The sequence below is a fragment of the Cyrtonyx montezumae genome, unplaced genomic scaffold, assembly GCF_038088225.1.
Source record: "Cyrtonyx montezumae isolate F1298 unplaced genomic scaffold, pur_monq_1.0 scaffold_7, whole genome shotgun sequence".
Taxonomy (NCBI): Eukaryota; Metazoa; Chordata; class Aves; order Galliformes; family Odontophoridae; genus Cyrtonyx; species Cyrtonyx montezumae.
The window spans coordinates 9456730-9484475 of record NW_027072078.1 but is presented as its reverse complement, the minus strand read 5'-3'; the positions used below and the strand labels follow the sequence as shown (position 1 = coordinate 9484475).

At 40.3% G+C, this 27746-nt stretch overlaps 2 protein-coding genes across 2 annotated transcripts in view; both read left to right on the top strand.

Annotated features, from left to right (window-relative positions):
- Positions 1 to 186: 186 nt before the first annotated feature.
- GTF3C3 (general transcription factor IIIC subunit 3) lies at positions 187 to 18683 on the top strand. Its single transcript, XM_065750466.1, has 19 exons — positions 187 to 321; positions 691 to 793; positions 3249 to 3436; positions 3839 to 3962; positions 4471 to 4662; positions 5126 to 5291; positions 6817 to 6964; positions 8607 to 8679; positions 9476 to 9565; positions 10606 to 10706; positions 11279 to 11450; positions 11901 to 12103; positions 12311 to 12412; positions 13330 to 13465; positions 14117 to 14354; positions 14659 to 14849; positions 15878 to 16002; positions 17504 to 17656; positions 18403 to 18683. The coding sequence occupies exons 1-19, from the start codon at positions 223 to 225 to the stop codon at positions 18523 to 18525; spliced, it is 2727 nt and encodes a 908-aa protein (XP_065606538.1). The 5' UTR covers positions 187 to 222; the 3' UTR covers positions 18526 to 18683.
- Positions 18684 to 22224: 3541 nt separating this feature from the next.
- The window catches only part of HECW2 (HECT, C2 and WW domain containing E3 ubiquitin protein ligase 2), a 171626-nt gene continuing 166104 nt past the window's right edge, over positions 22225 to 27746 (top strand). Inside the window, exon 1 of the mRNA XM_065750608.1 lies at positions 22225 to 22307. The gene's annotated coding sequence lies outside the window, so the exon portion shown is untranslated. The remainder of the gene's footprint in view (positions 22308 to 27746) is intronic.

Sequence of the window (27746 nt, the reverse complement as noted above, 5' to 3'; positions counted from 1 at the left end):
ACCTTGTGAGATAACTGGCGGGGAGGGTGTTAGACATTCTTTTATACTAGCGGCCTGAGGCGCGTCCCCTCACGGCGCCCTCGCGCTGCGGCAGACACGGGCCGTGGGGCCGGGCCGCGCAGCGGCGGCGCGGAACCCGAGCGCGACGCGCGGGGCGGGGCGGGCGCCATCACCGCGCGCCGCGTCCCGCCCTCCGCGCTTCCTGTCGGCCTTGCCGGCGCGATGTCGGGGTTCAGCCCGGAGCTGATCGACTATCTGGAGGGGAAGATCTCCTTCGAGGAGTTCGAGCGGCGGCGGGAGGAGCGCAAGAGCCGCGAGAAGGTCAGGCGGCCGCGGGCGGGGCGGGAGCGGCGGCGGCGCGGCCTCCTCTCCCTCACGGGCTGTCCTGGCGGGTTCTGCGGGGCCCGGGCCGGGCAGAGCCGCGTGCTCGGGGCGGATCTGCCGTCTGCGCGGCCGCGGCGGTTACGTTCGCCCGGTTCGTGTTGGTGCGGCCTGGGAGAGCTCTGCGGTCACCTCACGTTGGTTAGAATGTGAATGCCCTAAAGCGGGTGTTGCTGAGCGTCCTGTTTCATTACTAGTTTAAAAGTACGGCGCTTAGCGCTCCTCTTTCACTTTGAGTGCAACAGGTGACACTCGTGTTCTGTCAGGGGAAGCGGCACAGCTGGTAACTGGTGTTGTTGCTGTACGTAGGACAGCGAGAATGCGTCTGCGGAGGAAAACACCGACGACGTGGATGCTCCATCTTCATCCAGAAAGGCAGCTGGGAAGTCCCAGAGTCAGGATGATACAGACGGTAAATGTCACTGTGACCATTTCAGCAAAAGATGTGCTCTAACGGTGACTGAGAGCATTTGCTCTTCAATAGCTGACTTTCTGTAAAAACCTGGCTGCTTCTGATGATCCTCTGGGTGTTGAAGTGCATGGTCAGAGAGCGTAAGCCTGTGTAGGATGTTCTGTGCGTGTGTAGGCTTTAACTTGGTTCACTGCTCTTGAGAGGCTGGATCTGGTCATTGTTTTTCTGGGAAACCCTCTATTTTGTCCCCTCCTGGCTTCAGATCCGCGTGCTCTCTATCACTTACTCTATCTTAAGTTACACATATGGGTTTCAGAAAGCCTTCTGCCCGTGTTTTGGTTTGGTTTTCTGTGCTCATCTCTGCTAGCCTTCTTGGCTGAAGCAGGAGGGTTTGGGGATATTCGATTCTACTGCACGAGAATTGTCTTACTCCACTGTTGTCATCTAAATGAAAATAAGATAGCGTTGTTGGTTGGTTTTTTTTGTAATTATTATTATTATTATTATTATTTGTTGTGCCTAGAGGATCCAGTGTTATTTTTCTCCTTATTTTCTTCTGGATATTCCTGGCTACCTGGGTGGTAAAATCCCCTTAGAACAATACCAAAGTAACACTACCTTTTCTTGGGATTCCTGCATAATGAAAGAACTCTCAGGAAGTGGTAGGAGCAGCACTTTGTTTCATTTGTGTTATTGCCTGGTGATCCCGTGCTTCAGGTTCTGAATTTGAGCTTGGGCCTCAGAGTGCTGCATTCTGCTTCAGACACCTTTAGAGTGTGCATTTCATGCACTGCCCGGGCACATCTCATGGTGTTGCCACTGCTGTAAGGTAGCAGAGTGCAGTCTTGGATGTCTTTGAGTTGGTTCTTGTACAGAGTCAAACTCAATGGTCCTTATGGGTTCCTTCCAACTTCGGGTATTCTATGATTAATTTTCCAAATGTGTCAAATGTGTGTGGTTCCCTTCTGACCCCTTGTTTTAGTGGATGCCTCTGAAATGCTTCTGAGCTGTGGTCTTATGCTCTGTATTCCACCCATTCTGTTACGTGTCTTTTCACACGTGTGGTCTTTATCGAAGAGAAAATGTATCCCGATACCATAATGTTAGTTCTACTCTTATTACAGAGAACACCGAAGTCTCGGAAGCAGTCTGTAGAATCCAGGATGCATCGATAGTATTTGTTGCTTTTATTTATACTAAGAGTTGCTGGAAGAATCAAACATAATATTCAGAAGAAAAATGAAAAGGTCATTGTTAAAATCATTTTTGATACACTGATATTCAGAACTGAAATAAAGAGGAAATTAAATTAAAAACTCTTTGTTTTGGATCACGGAGGAGCAGAATCTTGATTTTTAGGCACTTAATATCCAAGTGAGAATAAAAACAATAATATATTCAATAAGTGTATTGAGTATTCAGTGTTGAGTATTGAATTATATTTTGAATAAGAATAAAATTAACAGTGTATAAAAACAATGCTGCCTACGGCACAGGAGTTGGAACTCGATGATCCTTGAGGTCCCTTCCAACTTAAGCCGTTTTCTGGTTCTATGGATCTGTGACATTTAGAAGGCTGTAAAATGTATAAATCCAGGTGTAGTACCTCAAATCTCTCTAGTCCATTGGCAGTATGTTTATTTTTCAGTACCAGCTTTATATTGTGCACGTACCTCTTTTGTATCTTTAGATGCCCAATCCCCCTCTCTAACCTTTCAACGCCATATGTCTTGTTGGCTAGCAGATGAAGAGAAGCATACAGAAAATGGTTGCTTTTAGTGTGTTTTGCATGGAAAAATAGATCTCTGTGCAGTTATGACCCTGGGTTAAGTTAGTAATGAAGTGTTTTAATATTATGTGCTTCAAGCGTGTTTATTTTGTACATACAGCTTTATGTATTTGTTTGTTAAATGATTTTGTTATTTGTTTTTCTGAAGTTATGTTAATAATCTGGATTTTCCATTTACACAGTTTAAAAGGTACTCATTGTCATGGATAGAGCGGTTAAAAGATCCTACTTTGAGTTACTTCTAAAAATTGACCACTGCATTATTGTTCAGTGTGATTGTCTGCTCACTTATCCTCTTCAGCTGAAAAGATTTATTCCATCCACATAGTTCAGTGCTTGGAAATTGCTTCTCTTCTGTGGATCGAGAAGAGCGTTGAATAAACTGTTGCTTTATTGTGTGTTGTTCCCGCATGCTTTCTTATCAAATATCCAAAAAATGTTAGAAGCTGTGGGATACTGAGCACTGGTGATGAGTAAGTAACACAGTGCTAGAAAATCTGAGAGGTTGCATAAACGTCTTCTATGTTTCTGAAGGCCTTTTTCTTAATAATAGCTCTCTCAAGTAGGCTGCTAATTGTGGATAATTCTGTTTTCTCTGTGCTTGTCCTGATAATGTAGCACACTTTTGAGTGTGTCATAAACTTTTTCTGTTACTTTCTTGAGCAGGAGAAACTGCAGATGGCGTCAGTAAATCTGTTCATCGGGTCTTTGCGTCCATGATTGGGGAAAATGAAGACGATGACGAGGATGAAGAGGAAGAAGAAGAGGAGGAAGAAACTACTGAGCAACCCACAGCTGGAGATGTTTTTGAGTTGGAGATGGTACTTAACAGAGAGACCAAGAAAATGATGAAAGCAAGTATTTAAACCTTCATCTAGCTTCTCTGTATTTCATGAAGTATAGTAAATAAATGCTGGTTTGCACGATCTTAGCCGGTGCTGAGAGATTTGCCTGAAAATAATGCTGTGTAGGATACTTCTGCTCACGTTGGTGTGTCCCCTCTGGTTTTTTTAGAAAATTTTTTGTATGTTGATGTTTGAAAACTTTCAGAAATAATGAAGTAAATCTTTTCCAGTATGTGGATTTTGTGTTAGGTGTCAGCGTTGCTCTGTCAGTTATGAAAATCATCAAACACCTTGGTCAGTCATTTTAATGCTGCTCCCACTCAAACTGTTTGTTGTCTGGCTGTTTAAAGCACGAGTAGAACTGAATTTGGACGTAACTGAATCATCAATAGAAATAATTTTTCCATGTAGGAGAAAAGACCTCGCAGCAAACTTCCTCGTGCGTTGAGGGGTCTAATGGGAGAAGCCAATATCAGATTTGCCCGAGGAGAACGTGAGGAGGCTATTCTGATGTGCATGGAAATCATTCGACAAGGTATTTTTGATTGGTAGAAGATTCTGGTTTCAAGGATGAGTTGAAATTGCCATGTGTATTAGAAATTCAGCAGTGTGGCTTCCCAGGAATGAAAATGCTCAGCACAAGGAATGCCATTGTGTAACTAGCATGAGATTTAAGAGTGTGCCATGCACTTCTGTTACTGTTTTGCTTTTGAGAAGAAACTAGCACCCTAATTCTGCAGCTTTATACAGATTACTTTTATTGTCTTTGTAAAACTAGAAGGAAAATACAGAGAGCTATTGGCGAGACTTCTAACGTAGAAGAAACGCTGCAGATAGTTGTTGTGAGGTTCAGTCTACCCGTTTAATGATGTGTATAGAAGGAATTGGAAACCTGTCTGCAAAATTTGTTTTCTGAATTGAAACACCGATGTTCTGATGTTTTGTATAGCTCTGATACCTGTAGTTTGATGAAAGATGTGCTTCTTGTTTTCTTGTAGTTCTTAAAACAATAGTTCTTAACCGTTCCCTTTGTCTTTTTGTAGCTCCTCTTGCCCATGAGCCCTTCTCCACTCTTGCCATGATCTATGAAGACCAGGGTGATATGGAGAAGTCATTACAGTTTGAACTGATTGCTGCTCACTTAAATCCTAGTGATACTGAGGAATGGGTCAGACTGGCAGAGATGTCACTGGAGCAGGACAATATTAAACAGGCTATTTTTTGCTATGCAAAAGGTAAAGTAGCAGTAATTGTGATATCTTAAAGTAAATGTTAGGTGCTGATGGCAATCACTCTGTTTTCTTGTGCTTTCCGATGTAGTTCGTTGCAGTTTGCTAAGATTCTGGTACCTCTGTCCAGATGTTGGTTAAAGATTCATGAATCTTTAATGTGGGATGTCCTTTTCTTACTAAAAGCTTGTGCATTTAATAATATGTCCATTGATGTTCTCTCAGTCGTGTTGCCTTACGATTTTGGGGAAGAGAAAAGAGTCTTAGTTGAGTTTGTTTCACCAGGAGCACAAACGTATTTTGCATTCTGATTTGCTTCCCTCAAGATGTAAATACTGCTTTTTTATCTGTTAACTACTTAGAAACTGCTGATGTTTGCCTGGGCTGTGTCAGTGGAGTAGATGAATATGAAATTTGTTGCTGCTTTTTTTTATCAGCTTGACTACTAATATGCTTTTCCTTGTTGCAGCTTTGAAGTATGACCCAACCAATGTGCGTTATCTATGGGAGAGGTCAAGCCTTTATGAGCAGCTGGGGGAGCATAAGTTGGCTATGGACGGCTACCGGCGTATTTTGAATCTTCTGTCTCCCTCTGATGGAGAGCGGTTTATGCAGCTGGCTAGAGACATGGCAAAGTAAGTTGGACTTCAAAAGAGGTATGATTTGGTTTTCCAGAGTTTCTCAAAGTCCGGTATTGCTGAGCTGTTTTACAGGTCAGACTTTGTATGCAGCGGAAATCAGGGGCATGCAGGTGTTTCTGCGGGGGTGACAAATATGCAGTCACACTCCTCATGCACTGTGATGTTTCCAGCTCCTGACAAGTGGGAATTATTGATTACCGAAAAAATACCTGTAGTGTACAATTGCATGCAAGTATAGTACATTTTTGTACCTGTATAATACCATTAGAGACTCAGAATCTTACTGTCAGCAACTCTAAATGGAAGGAACTATTCAATATGAAATGCAGTCTTTGACTCAATTGTGTGTACAGTTTCTGATTTGTTCCTGGAGAGAGCAGAAACCTGCTTCCCCTTTTCTGCAGATGGGAGGAGATCAAGTCATAGAAGTTAGCCTGAGGTTAATAGTTAAATGCGTTACTCTTCTGGCTCTCAGTAAGTTAACTGCTTTAAACCTCAGCTTTCTCACGTATAACTTGTAAAAAGATGTCATTGGAGTGTTTCAGAGCCAGTAGATAAGTCTTTTGGTATTCTTGGTTGTGAAACACACCGAAAAATGCAGGGATTGTATTGTAACAATATGATTGTTGGAGTTTTCTGTCAGACCTGGTTATTGCAATGTATCGTTGCTATGTTGCTCGAGGTGAGAGTGTAATGAGAACTCTCGGTATTTCCTAACGTACAGGGGATTATTTGATCATAGAGGGCATTACTGGTAATTGCTTGAAATACATAAAAACTGTCAAAAGTTGTAAGGAAAGATGAACTGTCATCCTTCTCATGGTCTTTTGTCACCCTTCCTAATGAATGTATGAAGGCTGCTCTGAAAGCAACACCTTCTATTTTATGGCGTTGGCCCGTGATGTCAGAAGCAGATGATGGTGGTGTGGCAGTAGATGCTGAACCTTCTCCCCATATTCCATTCAGTTTTGATGCCATGTGACATATGGCAGCAGAGGGGCAGTCTGACAAAATGGTGTCTGACACGGAAGTGTGTATGAAGCAGAGGTGTGGCATTGAATTCCTCCATGTGCGAAAAATAGCACCCACTGACATTCATCAACACTTGCTGGGCATTTATGGAGAGCAAACAGTGGATGTGAACACAGAGAGGCAGTGGGTGGTGCATTTCAGCAGTGATGACAACTGTGTGAAAGATGAGCCACACTCTGTGTGGCCATGCAGGTGTTCACAAGTGTGGCATGCAGGCTCTTGTTTCTTGCTGGTGAACATGCAGAGCTAGTCATGCCTACATTGAAAAATTGTGTTTTGTAACTGGGAATTTGCTCTATCAAATAGTGTTACTGTGTTCTTTGTCTCTGTTGTAGTTTCCATGGAAAGAGGTATGAGACATTACTTTTGGAGCAACCTCTGCTGATTGGCATTGAAAAATAAAGAAATAAGAGAAACCTTTTGCTTGTGGTCAAAGTATGTCTTGTCAGTTTTCAGATACTTAGTATCTCATGTCTACATTTCATAGGAGTTATTATGAAGCCAATGATGCTGCCTCTGCTATTGAGATCATAGAAGAAGCCTTTACTAAACATCAGAGCCTTGTCTCCATGGAAGATGTTAATATAGCAGCTGAGCTGTATATTTCCTCCAAACAGTATGACAAAGCGTTGGCGGTATGAAGAATTACATTTGTCTCTTGCATTCAGCAACTCTGCCACACAGGGTGGACGGTTTATATTCCTGTAGTGCTTAAATGTGGTCATTTTTCTATAGTAATAGAGCTGATCAGATTGCTTCCCATTAGTTCTGTAGTAATCAGTTCTGAAATTAACATGGACTGATAGACTCATCTGCTGTTCCACATTTAAAGTTTTGGGGTCTCTTATCTCCTTCTCTACAACTAGCACAACCTCAGTAGCCAGAGGATAGCTGCAAGCTGATTTGGGTGTCTGTTGTTCTGCCAGCAAAGGGCATTGTCTAAAGGTGAAGGTTAAAAGGGTGGCACTGAATAGCTTAATGCTTCAGACACAGACACCTGTGCTTTATCTGTTATACCTGTGTTGTAACAAATACAGATATTTGCTTTAAATATCAGGCACAAATTCCAGAATACTGGAGCTCAACTCTGAGACATAAGGAATTGGAGAAGATACATCTCTATTCCCAGTTTATTCTTGTGGTTATTCCCCCTTGCTTCTGAGGCTTTCTTCCTAGTTGCTTTGGTCTGGCTTTGAGAAGATCATTGTAACAATCTGGCCATTTTTATACCTTCCCAAATGGAGTGAAGAGACACTAATTATTGGGACTTTCTCCTTCTAAACATTCTTATTTGCTGATATTGAAGTACTTCTTTATTTTTTCCTACAAAAGATTTTTTTTAGTTCTCTCTCTGTCAGTGTAAAGGATTATAAGCCTTCAGACAATTCTGCTGACTTCCCTGTACCTCTTAATAGTTCAAAAATCAGTTTTCACTGTACTCGATATTTGTGTATTAGATTTATTCATACAGTACTCAGTTGTAGAACTGTTCTGTGTTTCCTTCTGATGGTTTTCCTCAGATCTGTTGCTGTGATGGTGTTTCTTGTTCCTTGATAACCGAGTCTGTATTGGAGCTGGTAAACTGAAGGCCATATGCTTATTTAACACTGTTTAATACTGTTTTGGCAACAGCAATCATTACTTAAATATTTACTTTACAATTCATGAATGAAAATACCAAATGGCATTGGGCCTCAGACCAACAATCCTTTGCAGGTCTGTGTTTCCCCTCTCACAGCCCCCTGAGGGCAAGTGAATGTCTTTACTAGTCTGTCTTTGATTTTAATTTCCTTACTTAGTTGTTCTGTTGAACTGTGCTAGTTTTTTTGAGGTTATGATGCATGACCAGGGCTTTTGTAAAATGTCTGACTGTAGGTAGATGTGAATTGTATTTCATTTTTTTTTCAAACTGAGATGAGCTGTGCAGTTTCTTTGCATTGTATCAGGATGAGCAAACCTAGGAGCACTTGGAAAAGATCTGTGGAAAACTTAGCTCTTTATATGTAGAAATAAGCTAAAAATGTTGTTTAAACAAAACAAAGCTTTTCTAGTTATGATGAAAGTGTTTTATTTCCTAAGGAGATGCTGATTAGACCAAAAATAATGGATAAAGGCATAGGGTGGTGAAATCCTATACTAGTGAGCTAACCCTAAGTCAAACAAAGGCTGCCTTTCTTCTGACAGCTTCTGTGATATCTGAAGAAACTGCCATGTAGGCTGATCACTGCATATGTCCTTAAAGTCTTTAAAGTGATCTGAGTTACTCTTCTGTTTTAGGTTATTACTGATTTTGCAGGAATTGTACTTGAAAAGAAAGAGCCAGAAAAAAGTCCTGATGAGGAGGAAAAAGGTAAATAGTTTTCAAGTGGTTAGTATGACCCTTCTGTTCAGCTAATATGACGTTTTTCTTCTATTCATCTAGTATGACATTTTCCTTTCAGTTACGTTTTCAACTCATGGGTATGTTTTAATGCTTATTGACAGGCTTTTCTCTTTTGAAACTCTTCAGTGTTTTAATGAGTTACATTGCATGACCTCAACATTCTCTGAGGAGTTACTCTGATGTCCTATTAGCCCTGGTGACTCATTAGACACAAAGACTACATTCCCTGCAGTTGGAGGCCTTTTAAAGTTCTGAACATTCCTCTGAGTGATCGTGTCAGGCCAGTTATTCCTGCAAGCTAAGTAACTTCTGGATAAAAGTCAGATAAATTTCTTGTTATCTATTCTCAAGAATATCAAGCTTCGACCTGAAACTAATACTCCGTGAATTCTACTTCTTTTCATCAGTGAACATGGTGTTCAGAAAAACTCCTGAACTGGGAAAATTCCTGTCCTAGGAGATTTTAACAGTTATTTTTTAAGGAGCAGAACTGCATTGAGTGTGGGAATTAAAGCACAGTATTGTTATTACCTGAAGTATGTCATTTATTAAGACAAAGCTTCTGAACTACCCCAGAGCCTGGTTCCTCACCATCTGTTCTTTACCACTTTTTTTTTTTGAATGCTTCTTGCTCTGCTGTCCTTCAAAAGAATGTCTGCTTTTCAGCTTTAAACAAGAGTAAGCTTCCAGTCAAGTGTGGATGCACAATGAAGTAATTTTTGGCTTAGCAGGTGCTACTGAGTGTAATCTCTTTCTTTTTAAGATGATACAGCAGCAGTGGTAGAAACTCAGGAAAGCCAGGAGGAAGTTACTGACAAGCAAGGTGATCAGGATGCTGAATCGAGTACTGCAGGTAAGTAGTTAAGTTGCTGAATCTAGTACAAGTCTATGAACTGATCATATACTCAGGAATCAGATTGGAATCATAGCAAACTCATGAAAGTTTCTAACAGCAGTGATAGGGCTTGATCCAGAAGAGGTTCCTTCTGCACTGTCTTCTTTACTCAGAATTTACTTCTAACGCATCCAGACACCATGTTCAAAACATTCTCCTGGGACTTACCCAAATTGAAAATAAAATGCTTCATTTTAATTTACCAGTAGGTGAATAATTACTCTCATGCTGGGTGATAAGATGTTCAGAGAATGATGAATTAATCTGCATGCTGTGATTTGCTGTATTTGTATGTGGATGTAGAAGGTCATAGGGAATTGCAAGATGGAAAACTATTTTATCTGGTTTTAATGTTCACCCTTTCAGTGTTCAGTGTTAAGAGTTAAGGTAAAGGAGAACTTGAACAGTGTACTTCGGAAGTTAAGTGACTGGATGTGTGGGAAATGCAATAGAGGAGTTTTGTACCAGTTTGCTAGCACTTCTCACTCTTTCATTCTCATCAGATTGCATTTGTTCTACGTGTTATGTAGTGTTCTGTAGTTACCTGTATCTAACTGTATATACGTACAGCCAGGTCCTTGGTGCACTGCACTTAGTTTAGTAGGGATAAATACCTTAATACAGGATATTTCCTAGAGAAAGTAAGGAGAACTGGGTGCAGGTGCCTATATTGCTGAAGGAAAGCTTTACAAAACGAGCCCAGAGGGGCAACACTGTGAGCATATCATACAGATCCTGCTGTTGAAGTCAGTGCGGACTGATAGTGCTTGGTATTTCAGATAAAATGGTAAGGATCAGATTGATGAGAGAGAGAACTTACTCTAGCTGTCAGGAAAATTACAAAAGAAGGGGGACAGGGGAGGCCTACACCAACATTTGCTAGACTCTGAGAATGTATGTTTCTCTTTGTAGCTCAACATAGTCTGGAAAGGATGTGGGGCTCTGTGAAATGGTTAAAATCTAAGGGCACAGAGAGAATATTTTTCTTCTTCTTACAGCTATGGAGGTTAGCTGCTGTATACCTGAAGGGGTTCCCATAGACATCACAGTCAAGCTGATGGTGTGCTTGGTACACTTGAACATCCTAGAGCCTCTCAGTGTAAGTAAAAACAAACTCAAAAGTCGGGATAGATTAACAAAGCAAGTGGTTTTTCCTGTCTTCATATGACTGAGGTCATTTGAGAGGGCTTTGCAGATTCTTTTTTGCTTTCCTCCCAGTCCAACACAGATGCCTAGCAAACCTTTAATAGTAGAAATGCTGTTTTTGTCCTTATATGTTTTGTCAGCTGGAAGTATTACCAAGAGACATCAAATGAAAGCCTGTGAGCTATGATAGGCCTGGGACTGCACTACAAAGTCTGGAACACTAAGGAACATAACTTGACTTTGTTTTAAAGCCCTAATAAATCGTAATGTTCTTAAGAAAGATAGGGATGAGTAGAATGTAAAACGTCTGATGAAGTGAAAGGTGGCTTTCTCAGGGATTGTGAAATTCAGATCTTTATGTAATTTCACTTTAAAGTAACATTGAAGTAAAGAAAGTATAGCTGAAAATGCAAACTGCATAAAAATCGTAGTATGAGAAGTTGCTTCCAGAAGCAGATCTTAAAGCAGTGTTGTTGGTGGCTCTGGGTTTTAGTGTTCTGTTTGTTTGCTTGCTTGCTTTTAAAGCCTCTTTTGACCACTCTGGTGGAACAAAATCCAGAAGAAATGGGTGACTTGTATTTGGACGTAGCGGAGGCATTTCTGGATGTTGGAGAATACAACTCAGCACTGCCTCTCTTGAGTGCCCTCGTCTGCTCTGAGCGATACAACTTGGCTGTCGTCTGGCTTCGGCATGCAGGTTAAGAAGGAGGGCTGCTGAAAACGTGGTACTGAGAGATGGTAGCACAGTGCTGAGCATTTCCAGAGAACTTTACTTAAGATCACTGGAATTTAGATGCACATGTTGAACAATAATTTGTATTTGCAAAGCTATAACTGGAGTTTACTATGACAACCCTGCCATGAGGGTTGTGTTCTCGTTACAGACTGAAATTACCTTCAGCTACGAATACTTTATTTTCATCTAAATGAACAGCATGTATTCTACATTCCATTTTGTATCGACTGATGATGCTTAAGTGGAACTATAGATGCATCAGAGCTTATTTCTGAATATTTTCACTTTAATAATACGTGTTTTGAGTGGCTTTTACTGGAAGAGCATCTGGAAAGTATGTTAACTATTTTGCAAGCATTTAATCATCTTTTTCTGCCATTTAAGTGCATGGTGTTGTATATGTATATCTAGAGTGCTTGAAGGCTTTGGGACACATGGAGCGTGCTGCAGAGAGCTATGCTAAGGTTGTTGATCTTGCTCCGTTGCATCTCGATGCAAGAATCTCACTTTCAACACTACAGCAGCAACTGGGCCGGCCTGAGAAAGCTCTGGAGGCTCTGGAACAAATGTATGATCCAGATACACTGGCTCAGGATGCTAATGCTGCCCAGCAGGTGAGCAAGGTGTTTCCTTACAGTTTAGGATATGATATTTGACAGACTGTGGTAGTGTTCAAAGATGTTAATGGTGTAGGACCAGAGACTGACTCATGCAGTTTTCTAGAAGATTTTACAGTTCAGTGAATTATGTATTGTGCTAATAATTGTGTCATAAATTCTCTCTTTGTGATTGATTGAATAGCAATATTTGATGTTATTTAGGAATTAAAGTTACTCCTCCATCGTTCTACATTGTTGTATTCCCAAGGCAAAATGTATGGTTACGTAGACACTTTACTGACGATGCTGGCAATGCTGCTGAAGGTAAGCCAGTCTTTGCGGTTATATTTTACCAAACTGGACAGCTGTGAGTTGGGTTAAGGCAAGGGACAAACAAACTCGGGAAGAAAACTAGTGGCTTTGATATGCAGATGTTTTCATAGTTTTGTTGGATGAAAATCCTCCAGAGAGCCCGTTAATGCTAGGGGGGGCCTGTAATGCTGTTGTTCTTTGCCTGTAGTCTTTAGAACAGAGCATCATTTCTGAATATAATTCTCAGTACAGTGATTTCAACTCCCTGTTTCTGAATATACAGAGAACATGCCAAATACTAAAGTTGCTTCTTACCTATCTGGAAGTCAACATAATGCCTTTTTCACATTTACTTTTGTGTAGATACTAGTTTGTATTGTAATAACTTCATTTTCGATTAGGTAATCTATCTTGTTATTTAATGAGCAAGGAAGAATTTGTTCAGTGAACAACCACCACTTTTGTATTTGCTATCTTGTGTTATTTTTCCTTTCTTTCACATGAAGTGGCAGAGGAGAATATTTAGACCTTGATTTTATCCGTTTGCTTAGAGCCATTACTATTCTATTACTCTGAATGACTGTCTGCATCTTCTGAAACCGATGCTGACAGAATGGTGTCATTTTTGTTATGCCTCTGTGCAAATAGTTTTGATTTGAATATTCACAGGGATGTTCCAATCCCAGGAAAAGTCTCAAAGTCGTTTAAAGAGTTTGTCTTTCATCTGCATAGCCCAGTTTGCAATGAAGTATGAGACAATGCAGAAATAATACACCTATTGGGAATCTTATCTCATGTGATCTTGCTCTATTGTGGCATTTCTAAGCTGCTCACTGTTTTGGCAGGCAGTGTGAGCATGGCCATAACACTGCATTTGAGATGGTATTTATTAACGTAATCTGAAATGCTGCCCTTAAATTTGTTTCTAGGTAGCCATGAGCAGAGCTCAGGTGTGTTTGATATCTAGCTCCAAGTCTGGAGAGAGACACCTCTACCTTATTAAGGTGCCAAGGGATAAAATTTCTGACAACGATGACCAGGAGGCAGCAAACTGTGATGCAAAAGGTAACAAATGTTAATCTTGTTGCTTTGTTTTTAATAACCTTCTTTTTCCTGAAAATGAAATAAATGTTGCTATTCTGCATGCTAAATCCATGCAAAGGTTGTTGTATTTCTAGGACAGGGAAGGCAGCAAAAGTGAGGTGTAATGTAGCTTCAGGGAGCAATGCCCATTCAGAGAAAGCTAATAAAATTACTGACTGATTTACGTAGAGAAGGACGTATAGGGACCGTGTGGTCCAACGATCCCCTCAGCACAAATACGTAATACATGCAGCTTTGGAAAATAATGGAAATATGTTTATGTCTCTTAGAAGCCATGTCATTTTTGAACTGAACAGACTTACTTAAAACAAAACACAGTTTCTTGAGCACAGTTTGAAAGATGAAGAGGAGTAACTTTAATGCATTCCTGTGCTATGTGTACAACTCAAATTGTGTGTATTCCTTATCATTTGTTCCCAAGTTTTGCCTGTTTTTTGTTTGTATTTTATAAACTGCTCTTGAATGGAGGAAAAAAAAGTAAAGAATTTACCTTTATTTTGCCTGTTAGTGCTGAGTCTTTCCTTAAAAGATCAATTTGATGTATGCACTTTTTTTTTTAAGAGTTTCCCTCTTGTTTCAATTTTCTTGACTTGCTGTCTTCAATGTTTTCAGCGATTTTTGCTGTTCTCATGAGTGTTTTGACAAAGGATGACTGGTGGAACCTTCTCCTGAAGGCTATATATTCCCTGTGTGACCTCTCCCGGTACAAGGAGGCTGAGCTACTAGTAGATTCCTCGTTGGAGTATTACTCATTTTATGACGACAGACAGAAGCGCAAGGAGCTGGAGTACTTCGGGCTTTCTGCAGCGATTCTGGACAAGAACTTCAGAAAAGCATACAACTATATCAGGTAGGGAACTGAGAAGGCAGAACTATCTGTTCTCTAATTACTTCCACCAGGGCTGTAGTCCTACTGCTGGATTTGAGGAGGTAGGCTAAGGCTTTCCAGCTTTTCCCGAGACAGATAAGCCTACCGAAACAGGAGGAGTTTGGCCTTTGGTTACAAAATCATGTATACTGCAGTAGGTCATTTGATTTGTCCAGAACCCTTGGTTCTGTCTTTCATTGTCAGCTCAGTCACTTCAGCTGTTTTTATTGCAGGTGTAGCGTTTACGCTATTAGGGTTTACTAATTTCTTGTATGGTTTTCCTTAGAATAATGGTAATGGAAAATGTCAATAAACCTCAGCTGTGGAACATCTTCAATCAAGTTACTATGCAGTCTCAGGATGTCCGTCACCATCGCTTTTGTCTCCGCTTAATGCTGAAAAATCCTGATAATCACGCACTGTGTGTCCTAAATGGGCATAATGCATTTGTATCTGGCAGTTTCAAGCACGCTCTTGGTAATGTCATTCATCTTCTGATGCAAGTGAATACTTTTTTTTTTTTTACAGAGAAAAAATAGATTTCTTGAAGTCATTTCTTCATGTGTCAAAGTTCTATATGGCTTTGTAGTATTAACTTCATACTTTGATTGTTTTGTACCAAATCAAAGCCTCAGCGAAGTTTTCCTGATAAAAATGAAGGTGATTTTTCAAGTTTAGTATGTATCACGAAGATAACCAACTTGCAAAGATGAAGGAGGGCTAATGGTAATAAAGATCAAAAAGGACAAAAAGAGAATAATTTGAACAGCAAGTAACGTTGATTGGACATCTTTAACTGGCATTGAATGTAAACCTATTGTTTCAATATGACTCCAAGTGTCAGAATTGAGATGTGCTGGAGATGGAGCATTCTGCTGCTTTGTCTCAGAAGAGGTCACATTGTAAAGAAGCAGTGAGTAACTCACGTGCAATCTCCTTCATGAGTTAGCAAATTCTGAATTAAAAAGGAATAAATTGAACCTACCTATACATGTACCCTATATAGATGTCCAGTAGCGATAATTAGAAAGCCTTAGTCATGGGTGAAGGGTCGTGCTGTGCCTGAGACAGTAATCTTTCACTGCATCATGTATCTTTTCAGTGCTTTTAGATAACAGTGGGCTTTTTATTTGTTTGGGTTTTTTTTCAATGTTTAATTGGGGATAATTGTTCTTTTCTGTCTCTCTATTCCAGCTGTGCAAACAGACACTTAAGCAAAATAATGAAACCAAACTTCCAAAACCTGTCTGTGGCACACACCAATAGTTCTCCACACCTCCAAGATTCAAAGTCTAGCAAGGACCTTGTTTGCTTTCTGTGTCTGATTCTTTTTTGTTTACGTTTTTACCTTGCAGTTTCCTTCAGAATCCAAGGAGTATTGAAAATGTATCTTTCTTAGTGGGCTTTTATTTTGTTTGTTTTTAATTTTAATGTATATTTTTAAGTAAGTATATTAAACATTTTTTTTCATTAGTTCATGCTTTAAATTTGCTGTTTGCTTTTAGGACAGTATGTGCAAGCCTTTCGTGCAAACCCAGATGAACCTCTCTACAGTCTTTGTATTGGCTTAACTTTCATCCACATGGCTTCTCAGAAATACGTGCTGAAAAGGCACGCTCTTCTGGTACAGGTCAGTTAGTGTGATTGCTTTTACCCATAGTGTGTCCTGGCGTTGTATTTATAGGTAGTTACGACTACAACATGTTGTGTGTCAATAAATTCTGGTAATTAATACAGTATTCCAAAAGGAAAGTTTTGAAACATAAATACAGGAGAGTATGCTTCTGAATCTCAACTTCTCTTGCTTAAAAGTAGCTTGTTCTGTGGTATTTACACAATGGTTACTCAATTAGCAGCCACCAAATGTTTGTGAAACATTACTTATTCCAGTCTTGATGGCTATGGATTGTATTTTATTCCTGATTTTTCTTCTTGCTCTGTTAAACTTGTTATTCAGCTTTTGAAAAAGTGCTGTAGAGTAGGATCTATGCCACATACCTTTAGTGGGTGTGTCTCTTAAGCTCCGTAGTTTTAAGAAAACTTTCCAGACTTTAGAAGGTGTTTCAATGTAGTTGGTTTTTTTTTCTGTCATCCTTTTCTCCTCCTCCTTTTGGTGCCTCTACATAGCTCTCATGGCAAAGATCTCGCAAGCTGCAGTTTAGGCTACCCTCAGTTTTTCAGCTTTCTTTGCCATATTTTTCCTTCATCTGCCAGATCCATTTACAAACCACAGGCTGATTATTCCCAAATGGAATCTTGAAAGTCATTCCCTGTACTCTCCTTCAGCATTTTTCATTAACTTGAAATTCCTTTTAATTCCTGTGGCCTCTGAGCTCAGAGTCAGCAGAATGTGGTCAGGACCTTAAGCTGTTGTGAGTTCTTCGATGGCTAGAAAAATATGGCTTTTACCTAGAATTTGACAAAAGCTGCAGGTCGCTTTAAAACAAGACCAATTATGTTAGGACCCAACTTACAGCATTTTAAGTTTTGAAGCTTTGGCCTAATTTTAATATGATCAGTCACTTCTTCCTGTAGTCGGCTTGCTTTTCCTATCTGGGCTGCTGTGTTCTCCTTTGCAACGCAGTCGCACAGTGTCCTATTTATGTTACCCTCTGGTGATACTTTTCCCTGTTTTCTCTCAGTATTCGCTTTTATGACACTTTTTATTTTTACATCCTCTGCTGCTCCTATTGTAGATGATTAATAATTCAGCTGCAGGAACGTGCTGGTGACATAAAGGAAGGTCATTAGCTGCTGGTGTCTGAACTAGTTCCTCATGTTGACAGAGCTATCTTCTCTGACTTACCGACACGATCCCTGGAAGAAAGGCCACTCTTAGCATTGAAACCAGCACATTTCAAAGCAGTAATAGAAAGAAATGTAAATTTCTGCACAGGAGAGCGTGAAAAACTCTGCTTCACTAATTTTCCTTTCTGAATTCCTGTCTGTATCTTTTTGTTTCCTTCTGTTTCATATTGGAGGTGGTTCTGGTCTAATGCCATTCATCTTTTTAGCATCATACAAACCCTGGGCAATGAACAGGCCACACACACTTAAATGCCTTTTTTCCAGTGTATTTTATGCCTGTCTTCTTAACGGGAACATTCACAATATGCATAAAATGTGCACAGGGGTTCTCCTTCCTTCACCGCTACTTGGACCTACGTGGACCGTGTCAGGAATCTTTCTACAACCTTGGCCGTGGCTTTCACCAGCTGGGGCTGCTGCATCTGGCAATCCACTATTACCAAAAAGTACTTGAACTTCCTCCTCTCACCTTGGAGGTACTGTATCTTTGTAAGTTGCATGCAGCAAATAGTCAGGTCAGTGTTGCTTTCTCAGCCATAGTTAAGTAGGTGAGATCTGTGTAGTTGAGAACAGTTTGCACTGAGACTCTCTGACGCTGAAAACTCAGTCCTGATTGTTACCTGATACACAGAGATGCGTGTGTTAATTTCAAAGACACGTGTTTTGAGGGATTTACTAATAGGCTAGGACTAGCAGGAAAAAAACAAGGTTGCCAGTCTTCACCTGAATAAATAGCTGAACTTAATCATTAATACTGCATGCAGTATTTTGTAATTGGAAGTTTGTTGCCTAGCTTTGGCACGAGCAGGTGGAAAATGTTATTACAAGATGGGAAAGACTGGCAAATGGAGAAACATTGGTGGTAGATGACACTGTAAGTTCAAAGCAGCATTATTTTCACCACGTGAAAGATAAAGCAGCATTCATATTCTGGATGTAGAAACAAATACGTTACCTACAAATACAAATTTGGGTAGCACTGAACTGTTTTGTGGTTTGGCTGAATAATTTACAGCTAATGTTTTGAGTATATCATTAATATTTTGGTGATTAACAACAGGTGGAAACTCATTATGGAGGAGGGGCACAAGAAATACTGTTTTCTATGCACCTGAATGTCTGCGTAAACTATTAATATGTGATTAGATTGCACTCTGACACCTACAAATGTTTCGCTGTTGTGCTGTCTTTGCATATAGATGACTTTGTATTATTTTTACAGGGAATAGAACCTGATCAGACAGACCTGAGAAGAGATACTGCCTTTAACTTGTCACTTATTTATCACAGCAGTGGAAATACCAGAATGGCTCAAAAGATGTTGTATACTTATGCAGTTGTATGATGAAGTTTGTGGCAGGTAGAAATGATACTCTTTGTATTAACTCTTGCATCATGCAGTGCTGGGGAAACGGGTTTCATATGCATCTTTTTTCTGTGTGTGGTCAAAGACATGGCTTGTGCTGTATATAATTTGTATGCTGTATATAGACTTTTTCTACTTCTGACATTTAAACTATATCATGTGTGGATGGAAACAGTTTGTTAGAGCACAAGGCTGACAAACTTGAGTGTGTTTCCATAGATGTTATGTGATATTTAATCTTTTGTATAGAATTGAACTGTGAAAACTGAAGCCTGGTATTTTCTTTAGAAAAAATGTACTATGTGCAATACTACAAATACTTACAAGCATGGCTGTACTATAATACAGAGGAAAGAAATGGGCTCATGCTAATCTCTACAGGATGGAGAACTCAGTATTTCAAGATCATTTAAGTGTTTAGTATTTCTAGGAGTTCATATTCCTAGCTGTTCTACTGCAAGGGTGATTTCTGTTTTGTTGAAATCCACGTTACTTTCATCCTTCTGAACTGTTAATAAAAATTCTGAAGTTAATGATGCTTGTTTGCTCTTCCTTAGGGAAAAAAAAACAAACTAGTGAACAGTGACAATTAGTATAATAACATCATATAGCTTGGTATTGAAAGAACTTTGCAATGGTCTGGATTTTTAAGTAGTTCTGACAGTTGAACAGCAGCAGAGAGTGGTAGAAGCAGGCTGCTCCCAGCCTAGCAAGAGAACAGCGAAGGTTATATAGCTGTATGGATATTTATAGGCAGGGCTCAGTGCTACAGCAAAATAAGGCTGAAAAAGTGTGCTGAATAAAAGTCAAGGCATGCTGTTGCCCTTAAGCACTCATTATTTGCCCTATTACAGCTAACTGCTACTTACTTTGCGCTCACTTCTTGTGTGTTTATGCTTCACGCTCCAATCAGTACTTAAGAAATGAGTCTTGTGGAACTGTCTATGCTAATTTTAAAGCTAAGACAATTTTATCTCAGATCAGATGTTACTTAGCAATATATTGCATGTCCTCTTCGGTATGGAAGTGCTGGGCCATACAGAGAGTACAGATGAAAGACAAATACCGAGGAAGTCTCACCAAGTCTGAAATGCACAGCATGTTCACTACTAGTTTACTAGATTAACTAGGCAACTGATTAACTGCCCAAATCCAAGTCCTCTGCTAAATTTGCAGAAATTAATAACTAGATTAACTAAATTTGAATAACTAAAATAAATAAAATGGTTTTTTTTAGTTTGTATGTCAGCCTGAAGTATAGAACATCCAGAAGGAAGAGGATGACTCCATCACCTCTGTTTCATTTTGTGTTCTCTGTGCTGCCTCATCACTGTTTGTGATGTGATTGCCAACTGTTTGCTATGTGAACTTGTGCTGACTCATGATGTGTGTACACATGTGACGTTATTGTATCAGCTTGGTGTAAAAATTCTCAGTTGAAGCTTTCCCCATTGTTTATTGGCCTCTTTGCATCCTGTAACTCTTCTGATTTTTTCCTTCTTGCAGTGAATGACTCCTGTGTCTTCACATGAAAAAGGCTTATCTTATCATGTCCCAGGAAGTACAGTCCTCAGCACTCAGTATTGAACTAATACTTTGAAAACAGAAGCCAGAGGTCCAGTATACAGTTTTCCTTTGCATTGCTTTTTTTCCAGATCTGAGTCTAGAACACTCAGAATCCTATTGCTTATGTATTTTATAAAATAGACATAAAATAATAAGTAATGATTTCAGTTGATTATTATGTACATTGCCAAACTACTTGGCTTAACCATGGCATTAGTTAGCTTTTTGTTGCTAGAGATATTTTATGTAACTAAAGGTGTGTATGTAAGTGACTGCCCATGAATCATAGAATCATAGGGATTGGAAGGGACCTCAAGAGATCATCGAGTCCAACCCCCAAAGCGTTTACTGCTTGTTTTAAAAACCAAATGATAGCAGTTTTTTGTTGTGTTAATTTGCATCGAAGATCGTAGAAAGCTACTAATTATCCATGCTCACTGATAGCCACTGATTGGGAAGAAAAAAAACCAAAAAAGACCTAACCCACAGTACTTAGAAAATTAATTTGTAAATACTGTGAATATAGTTGAACGTGTGACTTTTAGCAAGTACCAACCACCATGGAAAAGCTAGCAGTGTACACCTCAACAGATGAGCCTGCAGATGGCAGCAAAGTGTACATCTTTTTTGTCATTACTGTGTATAAGGAGTAGAGTTACAAGATCATGTTTATTACGGACTTTTGATGTTTGAATGGATCTTATGTGGTCGTTTTCCCCAAATCTTTTATAAAGAAATAGCACTTCTTTGGTGCCTTTGAAGGGGGATACAGGCTTCTAATGTATGTCCTTCATTTTTAATCAGTATTATTGCATCATTTCCTTAATTATGGTTGTCTTAACACAAAGGAAACTCAAAGTTTTCTTCTTACTGCCAGTTTTGGGTTGAACATTAATGAGCTTGGGCTGCTCCCAGGCTCCAGAGGTACAGAAGAGTTCCCTCATTAAACAAGTACTGGCAGTAACGTGTATAGATCCCACAGAAATAAGTAATACCACTGGTCACAAAGGAGATGGCAGTCAGCTCTGTTGCAGCATGTCAGAGTGCAGCACCACCTGTACTGAAGCTAGGGTATAGTGGCAGGTCCACGTGGACGAGTAAGCCATGCTGCAGCTAGCTGATCCAAAGAAGCACAGCTGCTGTCAGTTTCAAAATCTTCAACTTCTTACAACATAAGTCACCTACTTCTAGTACTCTTTTCCCAGTTTGTTGTTCCATAGTAGGAGAAGTTAAAAAAAATTCCACTAATTCTTATAAAGGTACAACATCACACGCCTAATGAATTCTTTATATGCTGCTAAAATAGCCCAAGGCTTTTGTTCTCATGTGACCCTGACACCATTTATCATTAGAAGGAGCCAGTCCTGCCAGTTCCTCCCTGTCCTGGTCATGTTAGCATCTAGCCACAGATGTATGACTGCTTTCAGCAATTCATGTGACCCGCCTGCAGATCAGTCTGAGATTTATTTTGATAGCACCTGCCAGGCCTTATTTGAAAACTGGTGAAAGAGATGAAAGCAAAGATGTGATGTATTAGCAGCATATAGTTCACAGCAGTGATATGTAAAAAAAAAAAAAAAATTGCTTTGAAACCTCTTGATGCAAAGCATCTCAGTCAAAAGGATAATCCTGTTAGAAAGCTTTTGTTGCTCATGTACCCACACAGAACATGAAGGTAAGAGGTATGAGGTAATTTGCAATTGAAACAACTATTCCTGGGTTCCCTACTCGTGTGTGCCCTATGAGTGAGCACCCTTATTTGCAAGGCCTTCTCTGCAATAGAGAAGTATCTTGGGTCAGGTAAGGTTCCTGATTCTTCCAGCACCTGGGTGCCTGCAGAGTCTCCTGGTGGCAGCTGATGTTTCCTGAGGTTGTGGCGCATGCAGGTGTCTCTGGGCTGCTAATCACACAGTCAGGTGAGGTCATTTCCTGGCCAGCTCAGGTAGGCATTCCTGCTGGTGAGCTTGGGGGTGGGTCTTTACCCTGCTCTTTGCATGGATGTTGTGGGAAGCTCTGGCTGCCTTTTATTCTGGGAGTAGAATGTTTTATGAAGCTGAATTGGGGAATTTCTGTGATTCTAAAAAAAGAAGAGATTAAAGTTTTAATAGCTTAATATATGTCTGTTAGAAAGCTAATAACAAGGCTATATAAGAACTGCCAGTTATGGAGACTGCTGAGGAACACACACAAACAAGGTAAGCGTGGCTTTTTGAATGTCTCTGGAGATTTGGAAGCAAGGAAAGATAAATACTGACACAGGTGAGTACAGAGAAAAAATATGCTGGGAGTTAGTTTTCAGACAAAAATGTGACTTTTGAGCATGAACAAAACCTGGAGTACGTGCAATATTTTCTAAGTATAGGAGCGGCGTTTTGAAGCTATCTTGTACTTGTCATTTTTTTGCTGCTTAAGCATGTTCTTTGGAGGAGTAAACAAACTAAACTGGAATTGGAAGAGGAGTCTGTTTTCCATAATTGTTTAAGAGGTGAAATAAAATTTAGATAAGTGAAATTCTGACTGATCACGAGGTGTTAAGTACTTTGCACAGGTTTGGGTTTTTTTATTTATTTATTTTTTATTTTTTCTCTCTTTGAAATAGATGTTCTTGCTTTAACTTTTGGAGTTGAAAGGATAAGAATGTGCATCACATCTCATGAGAGGCCTGTATTTGTGATTCACAGGGTTACTCGCTGTATAGACAAAACTATTGCTTGCTACTTGTAATGAATTGTAGTTCTACTGCTAACTACTCCCACCTGTTCTGATTTTATAACAGACTGTCAGTTTCCTTTGTGCTTCTGCTTTATGTTTCTTCATATATTTGCACATTTTTTCTAGTATTTAGGTAGGATAAAGTAATATCCTCTAGGAATTACTTTCATGCTACAAAAAAAAAAAAAAAGTCTGCAAACAATAGATTTTTATTGTAACTGATTTGGTAAGTTTGAGAGTTTTATCAAAAAATAAATGTATTTATCTGACTTTATCTGGTATTCTTGGAGCAGATAACTTTTCACACTTACAGAAACACCTTTTTAAGTGAGATTTGTGAAGTCTTTCTACTACTTTTTCTGCAACTGCATTGCCTTTGTGTAAAATGCTTCCACAGGTGTCTCACCACATATTCATACCATTAGCACTTCACCTGACACCTGTCTTTTATCTGCTGCCTCCCTTTCTCTCCACTTCTAGCTGGGGCTCCTGCCTGTTTTTCACTTGCACTGTAGGTTGATTTTTTGATAATATTTGCATCTCACTGCATAAACTGTTTAACTCTGATGCAATTTTTTTGTATGTGCTGTAGACATCACAACACAGAAGACAGCACAAGAATTCGAGTAACTTCTTGTCAGGTCAGATTTATCAGGGAACTGGTCAGGAAAGCTTACACGGTCATAATTATCCCCAGATGCTGCTCTTTTATTGCTTCTGCTTCCCTCAGTTAAGATTCCATCTCGTGGAAATTGTTGAAAGGGGGAAGAAACAAACAAACTTCTGAATTTTTCAGGCTTGCTGTTACATTGGAACTATACAAGTATCTGCAAGTTGTGTCTTTGTTTCTTGTCCTGTGGGAGGCTGAAGTCATGATAAAGTGCTTAGTTGAAGAAAGGAGAACATGCAGGTAACAGAGTTGCAGAGGAGCCTAGATTCCCACTGAGGATTGGGCATAAGTCAAAACATAAGTTTTACTCTATTAAGAATGGGAGGAGACTAATCATCTTACAGATCCAGCCTTTGGCATAGTTGAACATTATATCAACTATCTATAAAATTAGCAAGTAGGTAGATACTGCTGTAAAAACTGGTGTGTGGAGGGAAAATTGGGCTTCAATGGCATCGTAGTTAATATAGGGATGGAGGGGGAGAGAGGATAGGAAAGGCTTTGCAATAAATGTAACTGTTGTTGATCTTCTAGTCGGATTTCAGTGTGGACTTAAGTCTTTCTTTTTGTTTAGCTCTGCTGCAGAGGGACTACTGATGCTTAGTTTCTTTACTTTTTGGGTTGTACTGAGTCTGGATCAGCTTGCTTTGCAGGTTATTGTTGTCTTGCATGCTTCTTCCAAACAAAGAGCAAATATCTTTTTGTCCTGGCAACTTTTAGTGCTTTAGAAAGCAGTTCCAATTGTACAGGAGCAGCAGATCAGATTTATATTTACCCAAATGAAACAGCTTTTTCGGGACTATCTTGTCCACCCTCATTCCAGTATCAGCTTACAGGTGGTGAGTCTGTTTACCAGCTGATTAGAAGTGCCCTGAGCACAAACATGTAGATGGGAATACTGAAGGCAGTCCACTAAATTAGTCAGAAGGATTAGAACTTGTCACATAACCATGACTCTTTTGGAAAAAATGTTCTTTGCTTTGGGTAATTATTTTTAAGCTAAGTATTATGGCAGAAAGGGGAAAAGAAAGCAACTTCCTCAGCCTTTCCACTTCCCACCCATCCATCCTCTTACAAACAAAAAGTAGCTATGTATGTTTCACGCTGTAGCCCCAGACAGCAAAGCTTTCACCTATGCTAAGGAATTTTTCACCATGGAGAGCAGTTGCTTGTCCCCTTCAGCACTGAGATAATGATTTTCCTGCTCCATAGCCAAAAGCTTATTTATTTATATATTTTAATAAACATATAGGAAAAAAATAGAAAAAATAGAGCCTCTTTTCCTTTGAACATGTCACACTGTGCTGTCTTCAGGGAAAAAAAGTAATTTTCTCATCCCCAGAAATGCAATATTGGTTGTTAACATGCAGAAAAGACTCCTAGGGCAATTTAAGGGTTTTTTTTTTATAGGTAATGATTGTGTAAAGATCGGGATGACTTTTTAAACATTTCATATTGGTTTCTAAGAAGGCTTCATGTAGCTACACAAGACAGTTATTTTTTTTATTATTATTTTTCAGTAACTTTGACAACTTTCTTCGGTCTTTGTGAAAGTATGCAGCTAAGCCTGCTTACGCTGAGGTAATGAGGATGTCCAGACTACCAACCCTTGCACTGTGCTTCTGCTCTTCAAGGCGCTCATGGCTCCCGTTTGTGTGGCTGCCAGCAGCTGCTGAGGCCTCAGAGCAAACGGCCGCGGCTGCCAAGGCCGCGCCTCGCGCCGCAGCACTCAGGTGACAGCAGCCCGGACCGCGCTGCAGCCGGGCGCTGGAAGGGGCGGCCGCCGCCTGTCGCGCGCCGACCGTTGTGGCGCATGCGCAGCTCCCCATGGCGCGTGCTGCTGCTCGCGTCGCTCTGGACGCGCGGCGCGGTTCACAGCTAAGCTACAAAGCGCTGTTAGTGTTTCAGGGGCTTACGGTCGGTTTTTAGGCTAGCTAGAGTCCAGCCTGCCCGCTGAGCCTGCTCCACGTCTGCAGGCTGAGAGCTTTTTTTGTGTGCGATCGTGCTGCCGTGTCGCCCGGGAGTCGTCCTGAAGGGGCTGTAAGCAAGCAGCGTTTTATGCGTGAGGATGTGGTGCAGCTCTGGCTAAGGTACGCAGCCTGCACTGTGCATCCGAGGTGTTCACGAATTGCTCGGCTCTGTGGGTTCGTGGGGAGAACGTGCAGCTGTGTAATGAGGTGAATGGGCATTGAGGATCACTGCTGTGAGCACCCAGCAGTAGCTGCAGCTGTCCCTGCTGGCTGTGGGGAGTTGGACTGCGTGGCCTCCGAGAGCCCCTTACTGCCCCAGAGGTTCTGTGGCTCTGAGGCCTCGAGCAAAAGCATGTGTACTAGCTGTTCTGCAGCCCTACAGCTTGCCTTTTGCTTTCAGCAGCTCACCTGGCTTCTGAGGAGCATCTGTGTGCGAGCCGCCTCCCCCAGTGCGTTGTGCAGGGACAGCCAAGGCCTGGCTGCAGCTGGGGAGCCCAGGCAGCAGCTGGATGCCTTCCACCGGGCACTCACCACTGTCTGCAGCCTCTAGGATGCTGAGGTAATGCGTGCCTGGGCTCACTTGGCTTGTAGGGTTTGTTGAGACGCTATTATACATCTATCTCAGTCAGATTTCCTTTTCCAATTCGAAGTCTAGCTGTAGATGGCAGCAAGGAGCAAGTGTTTTGGAGCACCAACACTGCACGTTTTACGTTTGTGGTACTGCAATAATCGACAGTCTGTCAATTGATTATAATTGGTTCCGTTTGATTTTAAGGGTCTTTTGGCGTTACTGTTTGTTTTAGGGGAACAGTTGCAGCTTTCCTGAGCAAAAAGAGTGCTGCTGAAGGCAGGCAGCCCTGCACTCTTGTCTCTGTGTGTGTGTGTGTCAAAGGAGATTGACAGCTGATGTAAAGCTGACACTGCTCTGCTGGAGCATCTGTTCCAGGAAGCTTTGTTGTGGGATTGCAGCCAGGTGAAGAAACATAGGATGTGAGGGAATATAAAGATCACTAGGGAAAAGGAGAGAAATGGTGATTAACAAAGTCACTCCCAATTTTCTCACCTAAAGAAGAGATGTATAAGTAGCACTGAACATTAAAAATAATGTTTTATTGTATAGTATCTATGTTGCATGTAAGCTGCTTGTAAATCAGAGCACTTTGATACAATGGTAGTATAGGGATGCTACCTTTATGCAGCAGAGTGCAGTGTATGCCAAGTGGGAACAAAAAAGAGCAACTGATATGTAGGTCAGATGAAAACTGCATTTCTGAGATGCTTTCATAATCTGAGGTAAGGTGACAATGTTTGACAGAAAGGTAGTTAATTCTGAAGGCACTGTTTGGATTTTATAACAAACACAGATCAAAAGCTTGTCTTAATTTAGTTTGCAACAAAAATAAAAGATTGATCTGAGCTTTTTAATTCACATCAGCTGTTTTACTTTCCAAAGTTGTTGTGTAGTGCAGTAAGGGTAACTTCACATAAAAATGTATGAGTAAGAAGTATACATCAAACTGTCTATAGCATGTTTCCTGCAGTAAACTTTTAAAAAGAAAACTGATCAAAGAACTGAAAGCTGATATGGTATGTGTTATATTCTTTTCTGCTCCAGATAAACTTCCAGATGGTTTTGTGGTAGTCTTCAAAATAACCTAAAATTATATCTACTTTTATTTCTAGTGCTGAAGGGGTTGATGAGCATGGCTTTTTTAGCTTGTTGTTAAGAACATGTGTGTACTTCTATTTCTTACCAAAACACCTGTGCTTTGTGTGAAATACACCAGGTCTCTTACTCAAAAATTTTCAGGAAATAGGGTCTTTCAGAGCAAGTTTTCCTGTATTCCAATAGAGCTCACTGCTGAAAAGTGCTGTTAATTTCACTTTCCTGTTAAGTCATTAATTCTAGTACTTCAGTTATTCTGGTAATTGATATATGTCAGATTGAAAAGAATTTATTTGTAAATGACTGCATGCTACAGCTGTTGTTAAGTCAACACAATTTTACTCCAGCATATGTAAAATACTTTTCCCTCCATATTTTTGTTGATCGTGCCTGAATTCTTACTGCTTTGCAGTAGAACTGCAGTCTTTGTTCAAGGTGAAATCTGAGAGCTGCCATCACTTGTGTAGTGCTTGTCATCAGAGTTCTTTTAATCTCAATTACTCACTTCTCCAGAATGCTTTGATAGGAAGGTAAATCAGTGAACAAGCACTAGTACGTAGACTTCGCTTTTCCCTCAGTGATGTGAGTAAATGCTTCAACAGCAGGTAGAACTTGT

Bases quoted from the DNA above. Each gene is read 5' to 3' on its own strand.
- GTF3C3 (XM_065750466.1), top strand. From the start codon at position 223: ATGTCGGGGTTCAGCCCGGAGCTGATCGACTATCTGGAGGGGAAGATC. The intron at 3,963-4,470 runs GTATTTTTGATT...GTCTTTTTGTAG, and splicing joins CATGGAAATCATTCGACAAG to CTCCTCTTGCCCATGAGCCC. The intron at 16,003-17,503 runs GTCAGTTAGTGT...AAATGTGCACAG, and splicing joins GGCACGCTCTTCTGGTACAG to GGGTTCTCCTTCCTTCACCG.